Genomic DNA, 25114 nt, shown 5'->3' with positions numbered 1-25114 from the left:
AAAACCAAAGCCCAGTTTGCCAGATTGCCTAAAAGTACAACTAATGATAACCTAAAGCTGAATTTTGTTTACTTAATCAAAATATGGCATGTTTCCCTCCTCAATTCAGACAGTGTTAGAGTGTGATAGGACAGAGCAGGTGACTTGCCCATATAACACAGTCTCTCTCTAGGCACCAGCTGGTTTATCTTCAAAATAGCAGTGGTAGTAGTGTGTATAACCAAGAGTTATAAAAATAATCACACTATGGGAAAACCCAGGACAGTCCACAGAGAGAGTTTCAGAGCAGCCAAGGCTACACAAAGAAACCCTGTCACAAAATATAATAAAGGCTTTGCCAGATGTGGTGGCCCTTCTGAAATCCTAGCACATGCAAGATAAAGTAGGAGGATCAGAAATTCAAACTTACCATCAGTTTTAGTCTAACCTGAACTTCATGAAACACCGTCTTCAGAGTGATCCCAGGTATGGTAGATACCTGTAAGCCTAGCACTTGAGAAACAGGCAGGAGGATTGGAAAGTTCAAAGTCTGCCTTTGATACAGGAGTTTGAGGCTAACCTGGGCTATAAATGACTCATCTCAGATAATGAAAAAAATGAAGGTGGGGCGGGAGAGTGGTGCTGGAGAGTGACCGAATGAAACCCAGAGTATATTCACATATCAGATACTCAAATAGCAGCTTTTGTTAATATTGAATCTTCTGCCCTTTCCCATTCTTAAAGTGTTCTACGTCTTAAATCATTCTGACCAGTTATCACCTGCAAAAATATAACAACTTAGCCAGGTGGTGGTGTGCTCTGCTCCTTGATGGAAGGGCAGCTGAAGCCATCTCCTGACCTTGTGTCGTAGTGGGTGTCTGGGTGCATGGTGGACCAAATTGAGGGCAGCAAAAAAATATTCAAGAGAGTCATGGGTATTATCTGAGCTGTGTTTACTGAGACAGTGGTTGTATTTTACTTGTATGAAAACAAATTATCTAAAAAGAACACTTAATTTTTAAAGCCAATTGAACAAAACCAGGTTTGGGGCTTTTGGGGCTCAGTTGGAAAAGTTCCTACCTTGCAGGCACATGGATCTCTAGAGCCCATATCTCAAAAAAAAAAAGAAGCTCCCTGAGGCTTGCTGGCTAGCCATCAGCCTTCTTAGCCAGTTCCAGTTCCGTTTGAAAACACTTCAAAAATACCCGTAAGGTATGTGGTGCCTGAGGAGCAGTATCTGAGGTTGACCAGTAGTCTCCACATGTTTAAGTGCATGCACTGTCTCCAGACACACAGGCACAAGAATACATGTGCAGGAACAGCTCTCGGAAGCCAGCTGTGGTGGTACACAGCTGTAACACACCTGCAGTCCTGGGACTTGAGAGATGAAATTCAAGGCTATCATTGGCTATGTAGTGAATTCAAGGCCAACCTGAGCTACATTAGACCCTATCTCAGCCAGCAGTGTATTATGAATAATAAAACTATGTGTTTAAAAAAACAACAGACATTTGATTTTTTTTATCTTGCAAAATATATTATCTTGTTCAGTAAGCAAGTAGGTCATCTCAGAAACTTGCAGCTTTAAAAGGAGCAAGGACTATAGTGCATAAGGAAATATACTGGTACCTAGAACAGAACATGGAGTTTGTTGACACTGCAAACTTCTTGTTCACACCTCTTATAGATCAGGAGTTGGAAATTTAGTGCCAGACCTTCTTGACATTTAAGAGACTCTCTTTCCCATGTCCCACATCCCTTTCTTATCCCCCCTCCCCAGTATAATGCAAAGGTTCCTATAGAAATAGTCCTTTGTAAACAGAGGTTGCAATACTGTGAGGGAGGGCTGGAGAGAGGGCTCAGCAGTTAAGAGCACTGGCTGCTCCTCCAGAAGGTTCTGGTTCAGTTCCCAGCACCCACAAGGCAGCTCACAACTGTCTGTAACTCCAGTTCCAGGGGATCTGACAGCCTCACACGCACATACATGCAGGCAAAACACCAATAAGAAGGAAACATTGGATGTGTTTCTGGCAGTACTTTGTACCTTTCCCATTGGGATACCACTCAAGCATCACTGAAACAGGCACTTTATCCTTGTAGGGGAGAGAAAAGTACCAGCTGTCTTACAAGATCTTGTTGGAGGATAGACCAGACCACAAGCCGGCAAACTATAATATCTAGCCCAGTTACCCATTTTTATAAATGAAGCTTTATTGATAACTGCACATTTATCATTTGTTGTTGCTTTTGAGATGGGCTTCAGTTGGTTGGTGGCTAGGTAGCAGGTAGCTGACTGGTTTGTGGTGTTTTGTTTTGAGATAGGGCCTTGGAACTCACTAAATAGACCAGACTGGACCCAAATTCAAGTTGATCCTACTTCCCATATTTTTGAGTGCCAGCATAGCCAGACATGTGGGGGGGGGGTTTGTTTTACCTTGTGACAGACTCTTACTATGTAGTTCAGGCTGTCCTTTAACTCAATCCTACTGCCTTGTCTCTTGAGTACTAGAATTACAAATGTGTACCACCTTACCAGGCAATATTCAATAGCTTTGGTAAAGTTTAAAAGGCCTACCAAGCCACAAGTGTATTCTTTGTGCTCCGTAATGTGCTCTATACAAGCTAGTGTTCTGACCAAACATATACACTGTGTTTGCCCCCTTTTACTAATTTATATCCTTGTGTGTTTGTGTGTGTTTCAGGATCTCTCTGGTTCAATAGATGATCTCCCCATGGGGACAGAAGGAGCTCTGAGTCCTGGCGTGAGCACATCAGGGATTTCCAGCAGCCAAGGAGAGCAGAGTAATCCAGCTCAGTCTCCTTTTTCTCCTCATACCTCCCCTCACCTGCCTGGCATCCGAGGCCCGTCCCCATCCCCTGTTGGCTCTCCTGCCAGTGTCGCTCAGTCTCGCTCAGGACCACTCTCGCCTGCTGCAGTGCCAGGTACCCTCAAGTACTGGTTTTGGGAAGAGGGAAAGCTGGTTGGTCGTGGTGATAAAAGGGAGATTTGTTCATGTCTGCATGGTTTTCCCTCAGCATTTGAAGAAGGGAGGTGGGAAGCCCTTGGATGGATACCTCTTTATATATGACATAGGGGGTGTTCGGCCATTTGCAGGCTGAGCCAAGGTTTGCTTACTTTCCCATTTATTTATTTATTTATTTATTTTTGGTCTGGAGCAGGCAACCAGATGCCACCTCGGCCACCCAGTGGCCAGTCGGACAGCATCATGCATCCTTCCATGAACCAATCAAGCATTGCCCAAGATCGAGGTGAGAGCTTAGGTTTGGGTGGAGGACTAACAAGAGCACCCAAACCCCTGTCATTGTGACATGATGTTGTCAGCTCAATAGGCGGGGCTAAATTAATGGCTGTCCATGGGTTGCGGGACATGCTAGTAAAGCATTTGTGTTGATGCCCTGACCAGGCAGGAAGTGTAAAGTAATAGTAATCTCAGCAGCAAACTGATGTTCCAGTGAATGTGGCCATGTTTCGTCCCCCAGCAGTCATTCTACATATCTCAGTGCTCACCAAAATTTTGGTAGCTTGCACCTTTCATTGTGTCTAATTTAATAAACATTTTCTAATGACTCAGCATTAGCTCCTTTACTCATTAGATCATTCATATTGTGTTTATTTATTGTTACAGGTTTTGTTTTATTTTGGGTTTTTATTGTTGTTTTGTTTTTGTTCAGTGCTTTTTATCATTTCAATTTTCTATTTGGTGTAAAAGTTGATTCAGGGCAGTGGTTGGCACATGCCTTTAATCCCAGCACTGGGGAGTCAGAGGCAGGCAAATCTCTGAATTCCAGACTAGCCTAGTCTACTGAGTGAGTTCCAGGACAACCAGGGGCTACACAGAGAAACCTTTCCTCAAAAAAGCCAAAATAACAATAAAATTTATATACCCTTTCTATGTAAATGGCATATCACTTTAAAGATAACTGTAGGGTCAAATGATAGCAGCAGATTCCATGCAAAAACATCCCAGTGGAGTAGGGAAACCATTTATTACATTGTACTGAGCAGATAAGTATATGGATACTTTCCACAAATAGGTTATATGCAGAGGAACCCCCAGATGCCCCAGTACACTTCCCCTCAGCCCGGCTCGGCCTTATCTCCACGTCAGCCTTCTGGAGGACAGATGCATACAGGCATGGGCTCCTACCAGCAGAACTCTATGGGGAGCTATGGCCCCCAGGGGAGTCAGTATGGCCCACAAGGTAAGTGTACTACCTTATTAGGAGATAGAAATGAAATGAGAAAATTGCTGGTTAAAAGAGGAGGACTGTTCTTGGCTTACATTTATCCAGCCTAGGCCCTTCAGTAGAGTGGGGCAAGGTTTCATCTTGTCTTAATTCTGTCACGTTGAAGAAGCCTTTGAGGGGCTAACACAATGGCTTATCAGGTAAGACACCGCTATGAAGGCATGTGCATTCTTGCACACACATACAAATTAAGAAAATACTTGGGTGGAAATTAAGAGTATGTAGAAAGGAAAGAATTGTGTTAACGGCTGGATAGCAACAAAACCAGCTGTTCTCTGTGCAGGGTAGTCATGATGGAGTGTGGCTTGGTAATATAACACATAACTAGTAGGCACAAAGCCCTGGATTCAATCCCCAAAAGACCCCACCCCCAATTTTGGGGGCAGGACAACAGAGGTGGATCTTAACATGCTCCTGGCCTCCCGTTACTACTTTTTAAACCATGGAGTTGTTTGATTTCCTGACCAAAATATTGGTGGATTCTCTTTGTTAGGAGTTTTAGAGTTGAGAAATACTAGGACTCACTAACCAAGACTTGTGTCCTTTTTCCCTCTTCACACAGGAGGCTACCCTAGGCAGCCTAACTATAATGCCTTGCCCAATGCCAACTACCCCAATGCAGGCATGGCTGGAAGTATGAACCCTATGGGTGCTGGAGGTCAAATGCACGGGCAGCCTGGAATCCCACCTTATGGCACACTCCCTCCAGGGAGGATGACTCATGCGTCTATGGGCAACAGGCCTTATGGACCTAATATGGCCAATATGCCACCTCAGGTTGGGTCAGGGATGTGTCCTCCACCAGGCGGGATGAACCGGAAAACTCAAGAATCTGCTGTTGCCATGCATGTTGCTGCCAACTCTATCCAAAACAGGTAAAGCCTGGGAAGGGAGGGGTATTCGTGCATAGTCCTTGCGTGTGTGCATGCATGCATAGGTACATGTATTTTATTGAGAGCTTTTCTAAGAACTGTTTCGTATACTTAATTCACCTACACAAACATGCTGTTTTTCTAAGGGTCTTAGAGTAAAAATTCATATGACAAAGTATATACAGAACTTGAAGCCCAGTGTGATGGTTTATACCTTTAGTGTAGCTACTTGGGAGTCTGAGGAAGAAGGCGTGGGTAGGAGAGAGAATATGGGAGTCCAGTCTGGTTGGTGTTTAGTATGACAAATGAGAAGTGTTAAAATTGAGTATATCTTACAGGCCTAATGACTTAAAGTGGGCTTTTAAATAGAAATATAACAACTTTAAAGGCTGCTTACAGGAAAGTGGCGTTTATAAAACACTGATAAGACTTTATTCTTCAAGTATTAGACCCCTTCAGACTAAGCTAATGTTTGGTACAGAGCTGAGACCTTCCTCGAGCCTTTTGTGGCAAGTAGAAGATAAGAATAGTAACTAGAAACAGCCTGGGTTAGTTTTCAGAGACTTAGACTTTTTCTGCTCTAACTAGACAGTCAAGCAACCCTATTTAGCTCAGGTCCAAATGTAAAAATTAAAAATTTCTCCAACCTTTTCTTCTTTTTATTTTCCATCTTCTTCCTTAGGCCACCAGGCTACCCAAATATGAATCAAGGGGGCATGATGGGAACTGGACCTCCCTATGGACAGGGGATTAATAGTATGGCTGGTATGATCAACCCTCAGGGACCCCCATATCCTATGGGTGGAACCATGGCCAACAATTCAGCAGGTAAATATAATTCATTGAAGAGTTCTTCAAGAATGATCTTCCAGTTGTAGCAATATCTATTGCACTTGATTTGTTTTTCTTTTTACAGGAATGGCAGCCAGCCCAGAGATGATGGGCCTTGGAGATGTTAAGTTAACTCCAGCCACAAAAATGAACAACAAAGCAGATGGGACACCCAAGACAGAATCCAAGTCTAAGGTAATGATTTCTGTCTTGCATCCTTTCAGCTTTGTATCTTATCCCCTTCACTGAGTGATAAGGACCCATTGCCTCTTAACCATGAAGTCCCTAGGATAATTGCTCGTGCAATGATTGAGGCTACCTGTCTTAGTGTGAGTATCAGCATACCGTCACTAACACTGGCTTTTAGTGAAAGTTCTCTCGAGGCTTAGCCTCCTGTGCTTGTACCCTGATAATGAAGAGTGCTGTAGGCCACTAGCTGCCCTTGCTTTCTGGGCTTTACTCAGAGCAGCAGGGATGATTAGTGATACAGGTTTACACAGGTGGGAGTTCTCGGCCACCCTGTGGGTTGGATCTAGATCTTCTGTGAGGCTGTGCTTTCTTGTGTGTGTGTATGCATATGCAGATGCCCATGGATGTCTCAGAAGATTGTGTCTGACCCTTAGAGCTGTAGTTCGAGGGACTAATTGGAGACCAGACTCCAGTCCTCTAAAAACAAGGATCATGCTTCAATAATGAGCCCCTGGCTTCTTGGTTTTGTTTGTTGGGGGTTTGGGTTAAGACAGGGTCTCACTAGGTAGCTCTGGGTGACCTAGAACTCACTATGTAGACCACGCAGGCCTTGAACTCACAGGAATCCACCTGCCTCCCTGATTGCTAGAATCAAAGATGTGCACCACCACACCCAGTACACATGTAAATTAAAAAAATAAAATAAAATAAACTGAGCATTAAGAAAAGAACCAAAGGAGCTGGGGTGAGCATGGGAGGAGGGTGACACAGACCTATAATCCCAGCAATGGAAGGCTGAGTTGAGGACAGCCAGTGCTACACAGAGAAACCCTGGCTCAAAAAACTTAATTAGGGAGTTGGAGAGATGCCTCAGTGGTTAGGAGCCCTGGCTGCTCTCTCAAAGGATCTGAGTCTAATTCCCAGCACCCACATGGCAGCTGACACTGTAACTCCAGCTCCAGGGGCTCCAGCACTGCTCTCTTCTGTATTACGAGCACCAGACACTATAGTGCACAGACTTACCTACAGACAAACCAGGCGCCTGCATGAAATAATTTCTAAATTTTGTTAGAGTAAAAAGAAAACTTTCAAATAAAAACAATCACATACCAAATTAACCAAATCCAAAGTCTACGTATCTTAGTGAGCTTCTTTTCTGTATAGTTAGAACAGCCATTCTGAAACTGTGGAGCTTTGCAGGGGATTTTGCACCTTTACTATCAAATGCATGTTAAAAAAAAAAAAAAAGAAAGAAAGAAAGAAAGGAAGAAAAAAACAAGCCAGTAGCTTTTAAGATACAATCCCAGCACCTAAGAGACCAAAGCAGGAAATTCCACAACCAGCCCCACTGGCTCTCAGAGGGAAAGGGCCCAGGCAGAGAGGAAAGGGTCTCTGGCACTCTTCATATGTGTAGGTTTGATGAGTCTCTGGTTTTGACCCACCCTCCAGAAATCCAGCTCTTCCACTACAACTAATGAGAAGATCACCAAGTTGTATGAGCTGGGTGGTGAGCCCGAGAGGAAGATGTGGGTGGACCGGTACTTGGCCTTCACAGAGGAAAAGGCCATGGGCATGACAAACCTGCCTGCTGTGGGCAGGAAGCCTCTGGACCTCTACCGCCTCTATGTGTCTGTGAAGGAGATTGGTGGGCTGACTCAGGTGAGTGCCAGACAGCTGGCCTGATGGTGCCCTGCATTCCACAGGGGTGTGCTCGGAGACACTTAACACATGCCACCTTAACCAAGGTCTAAACTACGTGAGCTTTCATTTTCTTGATGGTGAAGCAGGAACCTTCTGTCCTGTCAAGTGGCAGGCAGATCATTGAACCTTTTGATTCAAGAAGCTTTCTAGGGGAGATAGAATTTCAGAAACTGCTTACTAAGAGGAATGGAGGAAGAAGTAGAATAGTAAAAAATTATTTGTCTAGTTATTTTTATACTGTGACTTCAGAGAATGGGTTAAAATCCTACTGGAAATGCCCTTGCCATATACTTTACAGTTTTGTTTGCATTCAGCCAGGGAGGCTAACTAGTGATAGTTCATTTTGCCTTGTAGACTTCCTTCTGTGGTGTTTTTTTTTTTTTTTTTTTTTTTTTCCAGAGTCAGAAACTCTTGGGTGTGGGTGGGAGAGCCTGACAGGAGAGACTTACTCCAAACCTTCTAAATCAGAAAAGGAAAACAGCTGTCACCAGCAGAAAAGAGGGTGATTGGAATGAAGCCAGCTACCAGTCAGTTATGAATTCCTTCTCCCTTCAGGCTCATTCCCTTCCCCCACAAAGGGAAACAAAACAAAACAGGGCACGTGCAAACTGCCATATCACTGGCGTGGGAAGCAGAGCCACACAAGGCTGCTGAGGTGACCCTGGGTGCCTTCCTGCTTTTGACTCTGATTTAGTCCTTTACTGCTGTGCTGAAAGGGGATGGGGTTACTTCATAGCTTTGCCTTCTTCTGATTGCTGGGCTTCAAAACTCACCAAACATAAGGTGAGGGATAGAAGGACTCTCGGAGCCTTCTAGTTTGAAAAGGAAATCTTTTAGTTGCTGCTAAGTAATTGTAAGTGAAGGTTCTAAGAAAGGCAAGAGTGAGCCCTGAGCTTGTCTGACAGATTAGTGAATGGACCGTCCCAGTAGATTGGGTCAGATGGCATGTGTATGGGAGAGAACTTTAAAGACAGCCAGGTTACCCTCACCGTCGCCACCTTAGGAGCTATTCCTGTTCACTTCCCTTCAGTGGTAGTTATCTCTCTCTCTCTCCCCTTCTCCAAACTCTATGGATTTGCAGCTACCAGATCAAAGGCATCACAGCCCAAAGATCTTTTCTTGTCGGTCAGGAGTGCAGTGCCAGTGTTCTCAGCACTAGAGGGAAATGCTTGCCATTGAGTTTAAGAAGGTACTATGGAAATCTGTCCAGCTAGCACAGTACTGATTAGAACGGACTTTGGGGAAATGGTCGTGGTTAGTGATGGCCTGGGGCTGAAGAAAGGAGGCAGAACTGTGGACTGGCTGCACTTAAACATTAGCCTCACTCTGAAGTAGAAGAATCCTGTTAAAAAAAACAAAAACCTTTGCTTGACAAGGCCAGGGTGAGGGCTGGAGCATAGAGACCAGTTGGGGAACTCTGTTCCAATGTCGGCATGCCAGTTGTCCTGTTTCAATAAGCAGTGACACTTGCAGTTACTCCAAGTTGCAGGAACCAGTTGGAGCTCAGAGCTTGTGAGCTAGTCAGCTCTACTCTGGCTCCTCTGGTTGGTCTTACAGGTCAACAAGAACAAAAAGTGGCGGGAACTTGCAACCAACCTCAATGTGGGTACATCAAGCAGTGCGGCCAGCTCCTTGAAAAAGCAGTATATCCAGTGTCTCTATGCCTTTGAATGCAAGATTGAGCGGGGCGAAGACCCTCCTCCAGACATCTTTGCAGCTGCTGACTCCAAGAAGTCCCAGCCCAAGATCCAGCCTCCTTCTCCTGGTAAGAATGGGTGCACACCCCACTGAGGCTGAGAGCACAGTTCTTTAGGTAGTGGTGCCTGCCTCCCTCCTCCTTTCCCTCCCTCCAGGGAAGCAGAGCAGATGCCAGGCATGTGTGTTTTTACCCGTCCACGTGGCTTGGCAGGTTGGCAGACTCAAGAGCGGCAGTGGCGACTCCCTTGGGAGGTGCCGTGCAGCAGCCTTAAGTTTTAACTTTCTAATTTTCCTGTTGTACACCTGGCTTCCTGCCAAATGTTTGTAAACTGGTGAGTGGGAGGGACACCAGAGGAGTGAGGGAAAACTGACAAATAGCAGCGTGGCTGGGCCATCTGGGAGCTTTTGGCCTGCTGATGTCAGCGCCTTAGAATGCAGCTCAGTCTAAAGCCTTAAATTCCCCAGAGAACTAAGATGGTAATGAATGGGAAGAGGGGATAGGGAGAAAATATGAATGGAACTTTGTGATGACAGGAGTTCTGCTTACCCTCCTTTCTCAGAGGAGCTAGGGCCTGGGCTAGCATGGGGGAAAGGCCAGGGCCCTAGAAGGTAGGTGTAAACATGTGTGCCCTGTCATTGACCTCAGAGGGTGTATGGGTGCCTAAGATGACTGACTCATCAGCTGGGGAGACCTCTGGTGGGATATGCAGTGCTGGGAAACAGTAACTAATGGAAACATTCATTATTGGGAGTGCTGTAAGGGTGACATGTGCTGGGTATTTAATAGAAACATCTAGGCTCTGTCCAGGTGATGCTTCTGCACCCTGTATTTCAGGAGCTCTGCTTAGGAGTTTTGGTTCCACCATCATTATGCTGTTTAAGACATTAGACAAGTTCTTTTGGAGAAATAAAGCAAGGCAGTCAGGAAGCTGCCCATGACTTAAACAACCTGGCATGGTAAAATAATGGCCACATCATCTCTTCAAAGCCAAGAATGCAACCACCATAAAACATTAAGGAGGGGCTGTTTCTGTGTATTTATTGTAGCTCAGTTGTGCCGCTCTCATATAAACTTTTACATGCCGTTGTTGTATTAAGACACGCCTGCACAAGTGACTAAACCCATCCCCCTCTCCTGGCCTTTTCAGATCACTGGCTAGGAAAAGTCAGTTCAAGTCTGCTCCATGTCCTTAGGAAAGTCTTACAGGGAGATCTTCTGGAAGGGTAGGCACGCTGTCAATCCTAGCACTCTGGAAGCTGAGAAGGAAGTAGATCACTGGTTCCAGCCAGCCTGGGTTATGTAGTATGAGACCCTGTCTCAAAGAAATAGGCTCATACACATGCACACACCCTCAGGTTCTTCAGCATTCATGTTTTTATGAACATTTAAATACATTTCTGTCAAGTGAGCTGCTCACTCTGCTCTGTCCACAGCGGGATCAGGATCTATGCAGGGTCCACAGACTCCTCAGTCAACCAGCAGCTCGATGGCAGAAGGAGGAGACCTGAAGCCACCAACTCCAGCATCCACACCACATAGTCAAATTCCCCCCTTACCAGGCATGAGGTAAGGCCCATGAGCAGCCACAGAACTCCGAGGGTCTTTAGGGCTGAGACTTGTGTGACCCAAGAGCAGTTCCTGCCTCTGTTGCCCAGGTCTGTAGTTACTATACTACTGTGTTTCTTGGCTTAGGGGAGGAATTGGTCTATTGGGGGTTTCATTAGTTTTCCTCACTCTGGAGCAGGAGCAACTCAGTTGGAATCCAGGATGCCTTTCCTGATGGAAGTGACCCCACATTCCAGAAGCGGAATTCCATGACTCCAAACCCTGGGTACCAGCCCAGTATGAATACCTCTGACATGATGGGGCGCATGTCCTATGAGCCAAATAAGGATCCTTATGGCAGCATGAGGAAAGGTGAGTGCTAGGAGTTGTTGGCTTGTGCTTGTAGAGACAGGAGCAGGAGTAACTGGGTAGTGTTGCTGAGATAGCTTCTGAGGTCCTTCTGTATGTCACCCTAACCCATATCCTTCCCTTCCCCCTGCCTGCTGTCCTCTCTTTCCTCTCTGGTGGGGTTAGGGAATCACATGGACTAGGCAGCGCATGGACTAAGCAGTGCCCTTAGCCACCTACCTCTTAGCTTTTGCCTTACCCAGCCACTCTTGGGACTTTGTATTTTTCTATGAAGTCTGTCAGGAAAGCAACAGGAACAAACCATGATCTGTAGAAGGCTGGGAGCTATGGGGCATGCAATGTGTAGCTTACCCAGCCTGCCAACCTGCCAGTTGTCTCATTGGTTTCCTTTCTGCACTTAGCTCCAGGAAGTGATCCCTTCATGTCCTCAGGGCAGGGCCCCAACGGCGGGATGGGTGACCCCTACAGCCGTGCTGCTGGCCCTGGGCTGGGAAATGTGGCTATGGGACCACGACAGCACTATCCCTATGGAGGTCCTTATGACAGAGTGAGGTAAGCAAGCCCCTGCACTTGTCCCACCCTTGGTGCCCAGAAGCTTTCGTGGACTCAATTCCCTTCTCCAATTTTGTTTAGGACGGAGCCTGGAATAGGGCCTGAAGGAAATATGGGCACTGGAGCCCCTCAGCCAAATCTCATGCCTTCCACCCCAGACTCGGGGATGTATTCTCCTAGCCGCTACCCTCCCCAGCAGCAGCAGCAGCAACAGCCGCCGCAGCGGTGAGCAACTCCCGATTCCTTTGTAGTGTTGCTCCTGTTCTGTTACTCCACCCTGACCAAGGTTCTCTTCTGCAGACATGATTCCTATGGCAATCAGTTCTCTACCCAAGGCACCCCTTCCAGCAGCCCCTTCCCCAGCCAGCAGACCGCAATGTATCAGCAGCAGCAGCAGCAGGTGAGGACGGTAGTGGGGAGCGCACTGGCCCGCCAGTTGTGCTTGACAGCAGTAAGCAACCGAGTCCTAAGGGTAGTAGTCTGCCTGGTTCACTTTGTTACTACTTTGGTATTTCTCTGACCCAACCAGGCAGTTCTACCTGGAGAGTCAGGTCTCGGTGTCTTCCTTGTTCGTCAAGTCTCTTTTCTCTGAAGGGGCTAGGAACAATTTATTTTGAGTTTTCATGTTTTATGTATGTTTCTGCTTGAAAGGAAAACCCTAGAAGAGGAAATACTGGTTGCTCTCAGAAACAGCTTCAAAAAAATAATTTGCAAAGTTGTTTCCTTTGTTTTCTTGGCATCTGTGTCCTTTCTTTCAGAGGGGCAAAAGAAAAATGAGTTACTGCCTGATGAATGGGAGCCATCCATGGCACATGAGATTTTTGTGTGACTCAGTATACCATATTAATTTCTTCCCTCTGCTTTCTCTGTCTTAGAATTATAAGAGGCCGATGGATGGCACATATGGCCCTCCTGCCAAGCGGCACGAAGGGGAGCTGTACAGTGTGCCGTACAGCACTGGGCAGGGGCAGCCCCAGCAGCAGCAGTTGCCTGCCGCTCAGTCTCAGTCTGCCAGCCAGCAGCCAGCTGCTCAGCCTTCCCCTCAGCAAGATGTGTATAACCAGTACAGCAATGCCTATCCTGCTGCTGCTGCCGCCGCTGCTGCCGAGCGCCGACCAACAGGCGGCCCCCAGAACCAATTTCCATTCCAGTTTGGCCGAGACCGGGTCTCCGCACCTCCTGGTTCCAATGCCCAGCAGAACATGCCACCACAAATGATGGGCGGCCCCATACAGGCATCAGCTGAGGTTGCTCAGCAAGGCACCATGTGGCAGGGGCGAAATGACATGACCTACAATTATGCCAACAGGCAGAGCACAGGCTCTGCCCCCCAGGGTCCTGCGTATCATGGTGTGAACCGAACAGATGAGATGCTCCACACAGATCAGAGGGCCAACCATGAAGGCCCATGGCCTTCCCACGGCACACGCCAGCCTCCATATGGTCCTTCAGCCCCTGTACCCCCCATGACAAGACCCCCTCCGTCTAACTACCAGCCCCCACCAAGCATGCAGAATCACATTCCTCAGGTATCCAGCCCCGCGCCCCTCCCTCGGCCCATGGAGAACCGTACTTCTCCTAGCAAGTCTCCATTCCTGCACTCTGGGATGAAAATGCAGAAGGCAGGTCCGCCCGTACCTGCTTCGCACATAGCGCCTGCCCCTGTGCAGCCCCCTATGATTCGACGGGATATTACCTTTCCACCTGGCTCTGTTGAAGCCACACAGCCCGTGTTGAAGCAGAGAAGACGGCTCACGATGAAAGACATTGGTAAGGAGACCTCCCTGATTGGGTGGCTGAATCTGCCCCTTTCCATCTTTCAAATGGTTCTTCCATCCCAGTGTCCTGGATGTGGTTAAATCTGGTACAGTGCTTATTAAAATAAAGCCACAGAATGTGAAGGATGGAAGAAATAAGCTGATTTCAGGTTTTTCTTTAAGGCTCTGCCATGTACTGGTATTCTAGACAGCTTAGAAGCAATGAAGGCAGAGTAGCCTGACTAATGGGACGGACGGCCCTGGGGTGCCTCCAGCCATCCGGGGCTTGGTGGATGGACAACACAAAGGTTTATTTCAGGAACCCCGGAGGCATGGCGGGTAATGATGTCCCTCAAGTCTGGGCTCCTGGCAGAGAGCACATGGGCGTTAGACACCATTAACATCCTCCTATATGATGACAACAGCATTATGACCTTCAACCTCAGTCAGGTGAGTACGAGCTTCTGGGAAATTGGGGAAGGTCTAGGATATTCTTGCTGTGGATAACAGAACAAGAATGAAGCCATTCACAGCCAACACACTTGTCACTTTTCTGGAAAACTTTCGGGCTTATACTTTGCTTCTCTTTACCCTGGGCATGGAGCCCGGGTATTGAGAACAATAATAATTTCCATGAGTTGTAAAGACTAAGTTCAAAGGGAATGTGTTCTTTTGAGGTTTGTTTGTTTGAGACAGGGTCTTACTAAATTACCTATATGGGATAGCCTCATGGTGCTTCTGTCCTAGCCTCCTACCTGCCATGCTCAGATGGGAGTTTCATTTTTGTTTTTATGTTTGAGACAAGTTTTCTCTGTGTAGTCTTGGCCATCCTGGAACAGCTTGGTAGACCAGGCTGGTCTCGAGCTCGAGAGCCACCTCCTTCTGGCTCCTGAGTTCTGGGATTAAAGGCACTATACCAACTGGGAGAAACTGTTACTCGGATAAGGATCCAATGAGATGACTCAGTGTATAAAAGGTGCTTGCCACTGGAGCCATGTAAAGGTGTAAAGGAAGAGAATAGACTCCAGATCATCCTCTCCCTCCTCCTGTTATATTATTTCCTTCCTTCTTTCCTATCTTCTTTCTCTCCTTTCCTCCTTTCCTTTCTTTGTCTTCCTTCCTCTCTCCCTCCCCTCCCCTTCCATTTGTTTGTGTGTTGATTTACTTGAGACAAGGTTATTCTGTGTAGCCCCGGCTGTCCTAGAACTCTCTGTTGACCAGGCTGGCCTCTAACTCAGAGATCTGCCTGCCTCTGCCTCCCGAGTGCTGGGATTAAAGGGGAGCACCACCACTGCTGTGCTTGCTTTTTTTTTTTTTTTTTTTTTTTTTTTTTTTTTTTTTTTTTTTTTTTTCTTTTTTTTTCTTTAATTAAAAAGAAATTCAATACTAGAGATTGGGATTATAATTTAGATGCTAAAGTGCTTCCCTAGCACATATATGGCCCAGAGATGGACTTCCAGTACCACATAAATCAGGTGTGGTGCCGCACACATAATTCCAGCGCTTGGCAGGTACAGGTAAGAAGATCAAAGATTCAAAGTCATCTTTCTTTGTCTAGGTAGTTTGGGGCCAGACTGTGACACATGAGACCCTGTGTGTAAAATAATGTGGTATGTTTATCAGTGATCAGAGCAGTTCTTCTCTCTCCTATTTATACTCTTCAATAAAAGAGGGAATTGTTAATCCTGGTCTTTATGGATGTGTGTGAGACAGATTTTTGCCTGCATGTGTCTGTGCACCAATTGTATGTCTGGTGCTTAGAGAGTGGGTGTTGAACTCCAGAGCTAGAGTTACAGACAGTTGTTAGCTGTTTGTGTGTACTTGGGTGTCATGTAGGTGCTGGAAATCTAACCCAGGTTCACTGGGAGAGCCAGTGCTCTCAACTGCTGAGCCATCTCTCCTGCTCCCTACCACTATATATTCAGTATATAAGCCTAGTCTTGAGCTTGAGATCTTCCTACTTCAACCTTCTGGGCACTGGTATTGTAGGCTCATGCTATCCTGCCAAGTTTATCTTAACTCTCTTTTAATCCTTGAAATGTGCCAACTTAATGAAGGAGCTGATGAGAGGGTGCTTAATTGGATTAATGTGCTCTTGTTTTTTTCTGTTATTTTGTTTCGTGTCATCTTTTCTTCAGGGGATGGGGCCATTTAGAGTTGAGTAAATGGGCTCATAATCATTTTGGTTTCTGAAATAGAGTTTAGCTGTAGCCCTGGCCAGCATGGAACTCACAGAAATCCATCTGCCTCTGCCTCCCAAGTGCTGGATCAAAGGCTCATAGTCTTGTGCTTGCCCAGGTTTATAGAGCTGTTACCAGGTTCTTTCTGACCACAAAGCCTGGCTTTATTTTGTTTGGTTTGGTTTCATTTTTGGTTTTTCAAGACAGGGTTTCTCTTGTGTAGCCTTGGCTGCCTGGATCGATTTGTTTGTAGACCGGGCTGGTCTCAAACTCACAACGATCCATGTGCCACTACACCTGGCTCTTGTTTTGGATTTTTGATAAAGGGTATCACATTGTGGGCTCAGGCAAGTCTGGAAGTCACTATATGTCCTAGGCTGACCTTGAATTCAAGGCAGGCAGGCAGGCTTCTGTCTCAGTCTCCCAGGCACTGGGATTACGTTTGTGATTCACCACAAATGTCTAAAGCATGACTATTTTCTTTGCATAATTTTCCTGTCCACAAGAATGTAAAGGAATAAGTTTTGCTTATTTTCTATATACCAGGAACAACTCATCCTCATTTCTTACAGCTGATTTCTAGAAAAGGCAATATTCAAACTAAGGTTTTTCCAACTCTAAAAGCCAGGTGGATATTACCCAGATGCACATGTTGAAAAGCATGTAACAGTATTAAAATGCATCTTTGCGTATTGGGGGAAATCAGGTGCATGGATTCATTGACATAATTCAGTCAAATGTTAATCGGAGAGCCAAGAGTAGTGACACATGCCTGTAATCCCAGCACTTGGGGAGGCAAAAGCAGGCAGATCTCTGAGAGTTCAAGGCCAACCTGGTATACAATGTCAAGAACAGCCAAGGCTACATAGGAACGCCTTTTCTACAAAAACAAAACAAAACCAAAAACCATTAATCTGACTAGAAATTTGTGGGTCTATGGACAGTGCATTCCCTTTTCTAGCTCCTGTTGGGAACAGGTCATCCCAGCATGCTTAGATTTGGACGTTATAAGGCTGTGGGATGAGGGGCAGTGGCGGTGACCACCGTGAAAAGCCTAGTGGAATGCAGAGTATACATTCAGAAAGAACAGGTTTAAAGATATTGGGTAGTACTGATGAACCGGGTCTAGGCCCGAGGCTTACAACTTTAGTCTGCTTGGGGCAGGCTTATGTGACCATTGTTTAGGCAAAAGAAAGCCTTGTGCTCTTTGTTCAGGAAGGAACTGGTGCAAGAGAAGTGAAGAAGAGGAGTCTGCTTGAGAAACTGCTAGAGAAATGTCTAACTTGAAGAAAAGAAATTGGATAGAGCTTGAGCACTTTCCTGTCCAGAATTCTTTTCTCATTCATTTCCTTTTCTGTCTTTCAGCTCCCAGGGTTGCTAGAGCTCCTTGTGGAATATTTCCGTCGATGCCTGATTGAGATCTTTGGCATTTTAAAGGAGTATGAAGTAGGGGACCCAGGACAGAGAACACTGCTAGACCCTGGGAGATTCCGCAAGGCGTCTAGTCCAGCCCCCACAGAGGAGGAAGAGGAGGAAGAACTCCTAGAGCCTAAACTGGAGGAGGAGGAGGAAGAAGAAGTGGTTGATAATGATGAGGAGATGGCCTTTCTGGGCAAGGACAAGCCACCGTCAGAGAATAGTGAGGAAAAGCTAGTCAGTAAATTTGACAAGCTTCCAGTAAAGATCGTGCAGAAGAACGACCCTTTTGTGGTGGACTGCTCGGATAAGCTTGGGCGCGTGCAGGAGTTCGACAGTGGCCTGCTGCACTGGCGGATTGGTGGAGGGGATACCACTGAGCATATCCAGACCCACTTTGAGAGCAAGATCGAGCTGCTGCCTTCCCGGCCTTATGTGCCCTGCCCAACGCCTCCTCGGAAACACCTCACGACAGCAGAGGGTGCAACAGGGACAACGGAGCAAGAGGGCCCCCCGCCTGATGGCCTTCCAGAAAAAAGGATCACAGCCACCATGGATGACATGTTGTCCACCCGGTCTAGCACGTTGACTGACGAGGGAACGAAGAGTGCAGAGGCCACCAAGGAAAGCAGCAAGTTTCCATTTGGCATTAGCCCAGCCCAGAGCCACCGGAATATCAAGATTTTAGAGGATGAGCCCCACAGTAAAGACGAGACCCCACTGTGTACCCTTCTGGACTGGCAGGATTCCCTCGCTAAGCGCTGTGTCTGTGTCTCCAATACCATCCGGAGCCTGTCGTTTGTGCCAGGCAACGACTTTGAGATGTCCAAACATCCGGGGCTGCTGCTCATCCTGGGCAAGCTGATTCTACTGCACCATAAGCACCCAGAACGGAAGCAGGCACCACTGACTTATGAGAAGGAGGAGGAACAGGACCAAGGGGTGAGCTGTGACAAAGTGGAGTGGTGGTGGGACTGCTTGGAGATGCTCCGGGAAAACACGCTGGTCACCCTTGCCAACATCTCGGGGCAATTGGACCTATCCCCATACCCTGAGAGCATCTGCCTGCCTGTCCTGGACGGACTCCTACACTGGGCAGTTTGCCCTTCAGCTGAAGCCCAGGACCCCTTCTCCACCTTAGGCCCCAATGCCGTCCTCTCTCCCCAGAGATTGGTCTTGGAAACCCTCAGCAAACTCAGCATCCAGGACAACAATGTGGACCTGATCCTGGCCACACCCCCCTTTAGCCGCCTGGAGAAGTTATATAGTACCATGGTGCGCTTCCTCAGTGACCGAAAGAACCCAGTGTGCCGGGAGATGGCCGTGGTACTGCTGGCCAATCTGGCACAGGGGGACAGCCTGGCAGCCCGGGCCATCGCAGTGCAGAAGGGCAGCATCGGCAACCTCCTGGGATTCCTGGAGGACAGTCTTGCTGCCACACAGTTCCAGCAGAGCCAGGCCAGCCTCCTCCATATGCAGAACCCACCCTTTGAACCAACTAGTGTGGACATGATGCGGCGGGCTGCCCGAGCACTGCTTGCCCTGGCCAAGGTGGACGAGAACCACTCAGAATTCACTCTGTATGAGTCACGGCTGTTGGACATCTCCGTATCACCATTGATGAACTCATTGGTTTCACAAGTCATTTGTGATGTACTGTTTTTGATTGGCCAGTCATGACAGCCGTGGGACACCTCCCCTCCCCGTGTGTGTGTGAGTGTGTGGAGAACTTAGAAACTGACTGTTGCCCTTTATTTATGCAAAACCACCTCAGAATCCAGTTTACCCTGTGCTGTCCAGCTTCTCCCTTGGGAAAGTCTCTCCTGTTTCTCTTCCCTCCCCACCTCCACTCCCTCACACCTTTCTGTTCCTCATCCTCACCTGCTTCCCTCAGGACCCCACCCTATTTGAAAAGACAAAGCTCTGCCTACATAGAAGACTTTTTTATTTTAACCAAAGTTACTGTTGTTTACAGTGAGTTTGGGGAAAAAAAAATGGCTTTCCCGGTCCTTGCATCAACGGGATGCCACATTTCATAACTGTTTTTAATGGTTAAAAAAAAAAAAAAAAAAAAAAAAAAAAAGGAAAAAAAAATACAAAAAAACCCTGAAGGACAAAAGGTGACTGCTGAACTGTGTGGTTTATTGCTGTCCATTCACAATCTCGCAGGAGCCGAGAAGTTGGCAGTTGTGAGCAGACCCTGTTCACTGGAGAGGCCTGTGCAGTAGAGTGTAGACCCTTTCATGTACTGTACTGTACACCTGATACTGTAAACATACTGTAATAATAATGTCTCACATGGAAACGAGAGAAGACGCTGGGTCAGCAGCAAGCTGTAGTTTTTAAAAATGTTTTTAGTTAAATGTCGAGGAGAAAAAAAAAAAAGGCTTTTCCCCCAAAGTATCATGTGTGAACCTACAACACCCTGACCTCTTTCTCTCCTCCTTGATTGTATGAATAACCCTGAGATCACCTCTTAGAACTGGTTTTAACCTTTAGCTGCAGCGGCTGTGCTGCCACGTGTGTATATATATGACGTTGTACATTGCACATACCCTTGAACCTCCACAGTTTGGTCCCCTTCCCAGCTACCCCTTTATAGTATGACGAGTTAACAAGTTGGTGACCTGCACAAGCGAGACACAGCTATTTAATCTCTTGCCAGACATCAACCCTCTTGGTTCGATGCTGTACAGGTCTCTGTAAAAAGTCCTTGCTGTCTCAGCAGCCAATCAACTTATAGTTTATTTTTTTCTGGGTTTTTGTTTTGTTTTGTTTCCTTTCTAATCGAGGTGTGAAAAAGTTCTAGGTTCAGTTGAAGTTCCTGATGAAGAAACACAATTGAGATTTTTTCAGTGATAAAATCTGCATATTTGTATTTCAACAATGTAGCTAAAAACTTGATGTAAATTCCTCCTTTTTTTCCTTTTTGGCTTAATGAATATCATTTATTCAGTATGAAATCTTTATACTATATGTTCCACGTGTTAAGAATAAATGTACATTAAATCTTGGTAAGACTTTGTGAGGCTTTTTTTATTTTCACATTATTTAAAAGCTTTGCCTGGAGTTGGAAAGATGGCTCAGCCGTTAGTAGGACCCATGTTTGGGTGGCTCAAAAGTTCCTGCCCAACTACATGGGATCTGGCACCTTACATGGGCACCTATGTGCACAAGCACACAGACTAACACACGTAGGACACACACACATAGCTAAAACTAAGTCTTTGGGGCTGGAGAGATGGCTCGGTGGTTAAGAGCGCTTTTACATGGGACCCAGGTTCGGGTCTCAGCACCCACACTGTGGCTCACAGTGACCTAACTCCAACTCCACGGACCGTCCAACACCCTCCTTCTGATCTCCATGGGCCCCAAGCACACGAGCCAGTGCACACACATGCGTGCAGGCAAACCACTCACATAGACAACGAAGTCTTTAGCCAGGATCTTCCAAAAGTAATAAAAGCTGGACATAGTGGCACACTAACCCCAGCACTTGGGAAGCAGAGGCAGATGGATCTTTTTGAGTTGGAGGCCAGCCTGGTCTACATGGTGAGTTCCAGGACAGTTACATAGTGAGACTGTCTCAGAAACTTAACTAACCTTGCCCTTCTATGGGGTATGAGGAGTTCATCCTGTTCTCTTGGAACATCCTTAATGTGCTCTTTTCAACGGTAGACAGAGTGATAGGAGCAGCCTCTATCTGGGATCTGCAATCTGGCTTTCTCTTGACTCCAGACTTAAGCATCACTACTGAAAACTTGAGTTTAATATACATTAAAGAAAGTGCTCTGGCTTCCCTTGGAAGCCTATTTTTCTCAGTTTTTGCAGTAAATGACAAAGCCAACCTTCCATGTTTGGCCAGAAAAATTCCTGGACTCATTTCTTTGCGGGTTTTGTTTGTTGTTTTTGTGATTTTGAGACAGAATCCCACTGGGTCACTTAGGCCAGGCTCTGCCGCTAGAAGCTCATGACACTGCCGCCTCTTTCTCAAATTATTAAAATAATCCTCCCCGAGCTTTGCTTGGGTACAAACCTACAATATAAAACCACAACGACCCCTTTAAAATCAGCAAATGCCTGCAAGGCTTAAAGTGTGACAGAAATCCCAAACTCTTGGGTGTAGTGACATACATTCCCTAAGTCCCAGGACTCAAGCAGAGGCAAGTGAACATGGGTTTGAGGCCAGGCTGCCTGGGCTTAAAGGTCAACTGGGTCTGCATAGTAAGACTGTCTCAAAAACAAAACCCAAAGGCTTTATGACATGAAAACCTTTGTTTTCTAATTTATCTGGTTGGCTCCCAGCTCTCATGCTCCACTGTCCAAGAAATTTCCATCTTAGAGTCGTACTCTCTATTCCCTCTACACAGCATACTTTCACCAGATAAATGTATGGCTCACATCATCTGGTCTTCGTTCATATGTCAGGGGTCTGGTAGTGCTCGATGGTAGAGCAGGTGCCTAACATACCCAAGGCTTTGAGTTAGGCCTCAACCTCCCAAAAGAGTAGGCCCTAGCAAAATGGCTCAACTTGCTAGGTACTTGCTGCCAAGCTTAATAACCTGAGTTCACTCCCCAGTTCCCCAAGACCCACATGCCGGCAGAGAACCCTCTACCCTACGTGTGAATTTTTCTCCTCCAACCTTGTTTGCACATGAGTACACACAGGAATACATTTTCCTATATTCATGGCCACATTTTTATGTTGGGGCTAGGTCTCACGTGGCTCAGGCTTCAAACGTCCTACGTACCCTGGTATGAGCCACCTTATTTAAAATTAAAATTACAGTATGAGATGGCTCAAGGGTTAAAAATCCGGAGGAGATTATTGGATCACCTGGAGTTACAGGTAGTTGTGAACTGTCCAACACAGATCCTGGGGACCTGGCTGAAGACCAGGTTCAATTCCCAGCACCCACATGGCAGCTCACTACTGTTTGTTACTGCAGTTCCAAGGGATCTTCTGGCCTCCACATGCCCCAGGCACACACACACAAGCAAAACACTCACATGCATAATTTTTTTAGAAACTTTTTTAAAATGTCGGTTAAAAAAAAAAAAATCTCTGCTCCCTAACTTATGTCTTTCTGTCTTGCTTTTCTTCCGTTCAGCCCTTGTTAACATCTGCCCACTGTGTCTTCTGTTTATGCTGTCTTATACTCACCTGCCATCTTCCACTGCAAAAACTGTGAGGCTCACCACTCCAGCCCTCTCTGGCACACACCCTGGCACACCGCATCGACTTTATAACTAGCCCAGTGGCATCGTAGCGGCAGATGCAGTGGTTTCAGGTCAATTTTGTAATATCCCCTTTCTACCCACTTCTCTCTATTCATCATTCCTTCCCTTTGGAAATGGAGAAAATTAAAGTTCAGAATTTTTTTTCATAGAAAAATCAGAGATTGTAACAAAATATGATTAAACACACTTAGTGAAACCTGAGACCGTTTTCTGTTGTGCATTTGTAGGCTAAACAAAATGCATTACAAATAATTCTACAACAGCCTCGTGTCTGTGAGTTAAGTGTGCCGGCTCCTTTTCATATATAAAACAAGGCCCAGGTTCTCCCCGCTAGCATACCACACTTACTCCATCCATAGCATGCCGAGAGGAGGTTGGTTTCTATTGTCTTTGGCATGAGGCAAGTGTCTTAAGAGTTTTAGTGAAGCACTCATCAAATTTGGTGCGGCTGTTAATATCTCAGTGAGGTTGAGGTACCAGAATGACGGATTAGTACTTATTGAAGAAGAAAAACCGTTGTCAGCCAAGATGGTTTTGATTTTAGAAAGGGGGAGGTGCTTTTCCTTTTTTTTTTTTTTTTTTTTTTAATTAGTATTACTGCTAATAGCTATTTCTGCTATGGGTCTCTTGAACAACCACTTTCCAATCTAGAAAGCGCATTTCTGGGCTGTGTGTGGAGCATTACCTAGGAGTTCTGTTTCCCGGGTTCCTTTCATCTGCTGTCCTGCAATTTGGGGGCAGCTTAGCCCAGTCTCTAGTTTCTGACTGGAGTTACCACTGGCAAAGAGAACTGCTGACCACTGAGCTGTGAGTAATTGGCTTTTGAGAAGTAAATAGAACCTGGCCAGTAGAGGACCCGGGGTGTGGCCAGTGGTTCTTTTCCCAGGCTCCTCCCCCCCACCACCCCCAAATGACCTTAACCTTCTTTCATAGCTGGACAGCAGCCAAGTCCAGCCTAAACAATACTCTGAAGCTCATTGGCTCTTTTGCTTGGCAGCCGCTGCCACCCCCAAGGGGCTAAGGCCTTCCCACCAGGCCTCTCAGTGGAGTCAAGGTTTCTAAGTGTTGAAGGCAAACGCTGAAGGAAGTATTTTAGTAGCATGTCCACGGTGTTTGTGTTTGAAGCATCAATGTTTGGCGCCTGCAGCTGGAGACAGGGAAGAGTCTTAGCAACCTGGGGTGGGTGAGCATCTTCAAGTGACATGGCAGAGGTCAAACTGGATACTTTCAGTAAACGTCTGAGACCTAATTGGTGTCATCTCAGATGTCAGGACAGCTGTGAATACCACCCAGCATCCTTGGAAACTATTGTCGGAGGATGGTTTTTTATGTACAGTGAAAAGAAGTATCAAGTTCTGGAAAGGTACAGCTTCCGTTCATCATGAGCATTAACCTAGCCCACTGACCATTAAGGGTGAGGAATCAAGCGATAGTGGTGCATGCCTTTAATCCTGGCACCTAGGAAACAGAGGCAAGCAGATCTTTGTGAGTTCGAGGCCAGCCTGGTCTACAGAGTGAGTCCCAGGACAGCTAAGGCTACACAGAGAAACCCTGTCTGGAAAGAACAAATAAATAGTGAGGGTAACCGGGTAGTGGTGGTGGCGGTGCAGGCCTGTAGCACCAGCATTTGGGAAGCAGAAGCAGGCAGATGCCTGAGTTCAAGGCCAACCTGGTCTACAGAGTGAGTGAGTCCCAGGAGAGCCAGGGCTACACAGACAGACCTTGTCTTGAACAACCAAAAACAGGGAACAAGGAAGTATCACTTTCATCTCAGTGGTAGGGCTTTGGATTCAGTGTCCCATCTCAGATCAGGGTCAGCTACTGCTATCCCATAGTTAGGGGGCTTTAGAAAAGTTAATGCCTGGAAACACAACTGTAGAGAGTAGATACATACACAGGGCTGTTTCTGCCCAGTTTGGGGCCCAGGTCTTCTCAGGTGTGGAAGCAGGAGCAAGGCAAGGGAGCTACAGTAGGAATAAAGTTGTCAGATTGCTTCAGGGAAGCAAGCTTGGTTTCTCTTCAGTAGGAAAACTGTTCTCTGGGGGTCAAGATAGCTTGTCTTTAACGAGCACTTTATGCTGAGCACCCACAAGTCCCATGAGGACAAGGACTGAACACAGGAGTCTTCCTCAGCGGTACTTCCTCATTGCCTGTGACATGGTATGGTTCCACTGGAAGAGAGGTAGGTGCATTTAGGACTTAGTGTGCCTGATAGAGGATTCCAAATATGCTTCCTAAAGACTCTTAGCCAGGAAGAGCTGCAACGAGGGTCTGGCCACACCTTTAGTCCCAGCACTCCGGGAGGCAGAGGCAGGTGGATCTCTGTGAGTTTGAGCTTGAGGCCAACCTGGTCTATAAAGCCAAAGCTACACAAGAGAAACCTGGTCTCAAAAAAAAAAAAAAAAAAAAGAAAAGAAAAGAAAAAAAAAGTAAACTTGGAAACAGTTACTGTAACACAAAGTGGCTGGGCATGGTGCCTCACACAGGAAAGTAATCCCAGCCCTCAGGAGGCTG

The 25114-nt window shown here is 46.4% G+C and overlaps 1 protein-coding gene across 3 annotated transcripts in view; it reads left to right on the top strand.

Moving 5' to 3' along the window:
- Arid1a (AT-rich interaction domain 1A) overlaps positions 1-20377 on the top strand; it is a 76123-nt gene extending 55746 nt beyond the window's left edge. For 2 of the 3 annotated variants that reach the window (XM_055610785.1, XM_055610783.1), the window contains exons 5-20: positions 2682-2922; positions 3160-3249; positions 4036-4203; positions 4811-5123; positions 5803-5948; positions 6037-6146; positions 7590-7799; positions 9399-9606; positions 10974-11106; positions 11282-11457; positions 11856-12006; positions 12088-12231; positions 12307-12406; positions 12882-13776; positions 14083-14213; positions 17309-20377. In XM_055610785.1, coding sequence (XP_055466760.1) covers positions 2682-2922; positions 3160-3249; positions 4036-4203; positions 4811-5123; positions 5803-5948; positions 6037-6146; positions 7590-7799; positions 9399-9606; positions 10974-11106; positions 11282-11457; positions 11856-12006; positions 12088-12231; positions 12307-12406; positions 12882-13776; positions 14083-14213; positions 17309-19039 — 4947 coding nt within the window. In that variant the 3' untranslated portion in view covers positions 19040-20377. The remainder of the gene's footprint in view (positions 1-2681; positions 2923-3159; positions 3250-4035; positions 4204-4810; positions 5124-5802; positions 5949-6036; positions 6147-7589; positions 7800-9398; positions 9607-10973; positions 11107-11281; positions 11458-11855; positions 12007-12087; positions 12232-12306; positions 12407-12881; positions 13777-14082; positions 14214-17308) is intronic. The other variant, XM_055610784.1, reaches the window with a different exon arrangement.
- The last annotated feature ends 4737 nt before the right edge of the window (positions 20378-25114 follow it).

This window comes from Psammomys obesus, unplaced genomic scaffold (genome assembly GCF_907164565.1).
Source record: "Psammomys obesus unplaced genomic scaffold, mPsaObe1.curated_primary_1811, whole genome shotgun sequence".
NCBI classification, from domain to species: Eukaryota; Metazoa; Chordata; class Mammalia; order Rodentia; family Muridae; genus Psammomys; species Psammomys obesus.
The sequence above is the reverse complement of the archived record's forward strand: the minus strand, read 5'-3'. Positions and strand labels throughout refer to the sequence as shown.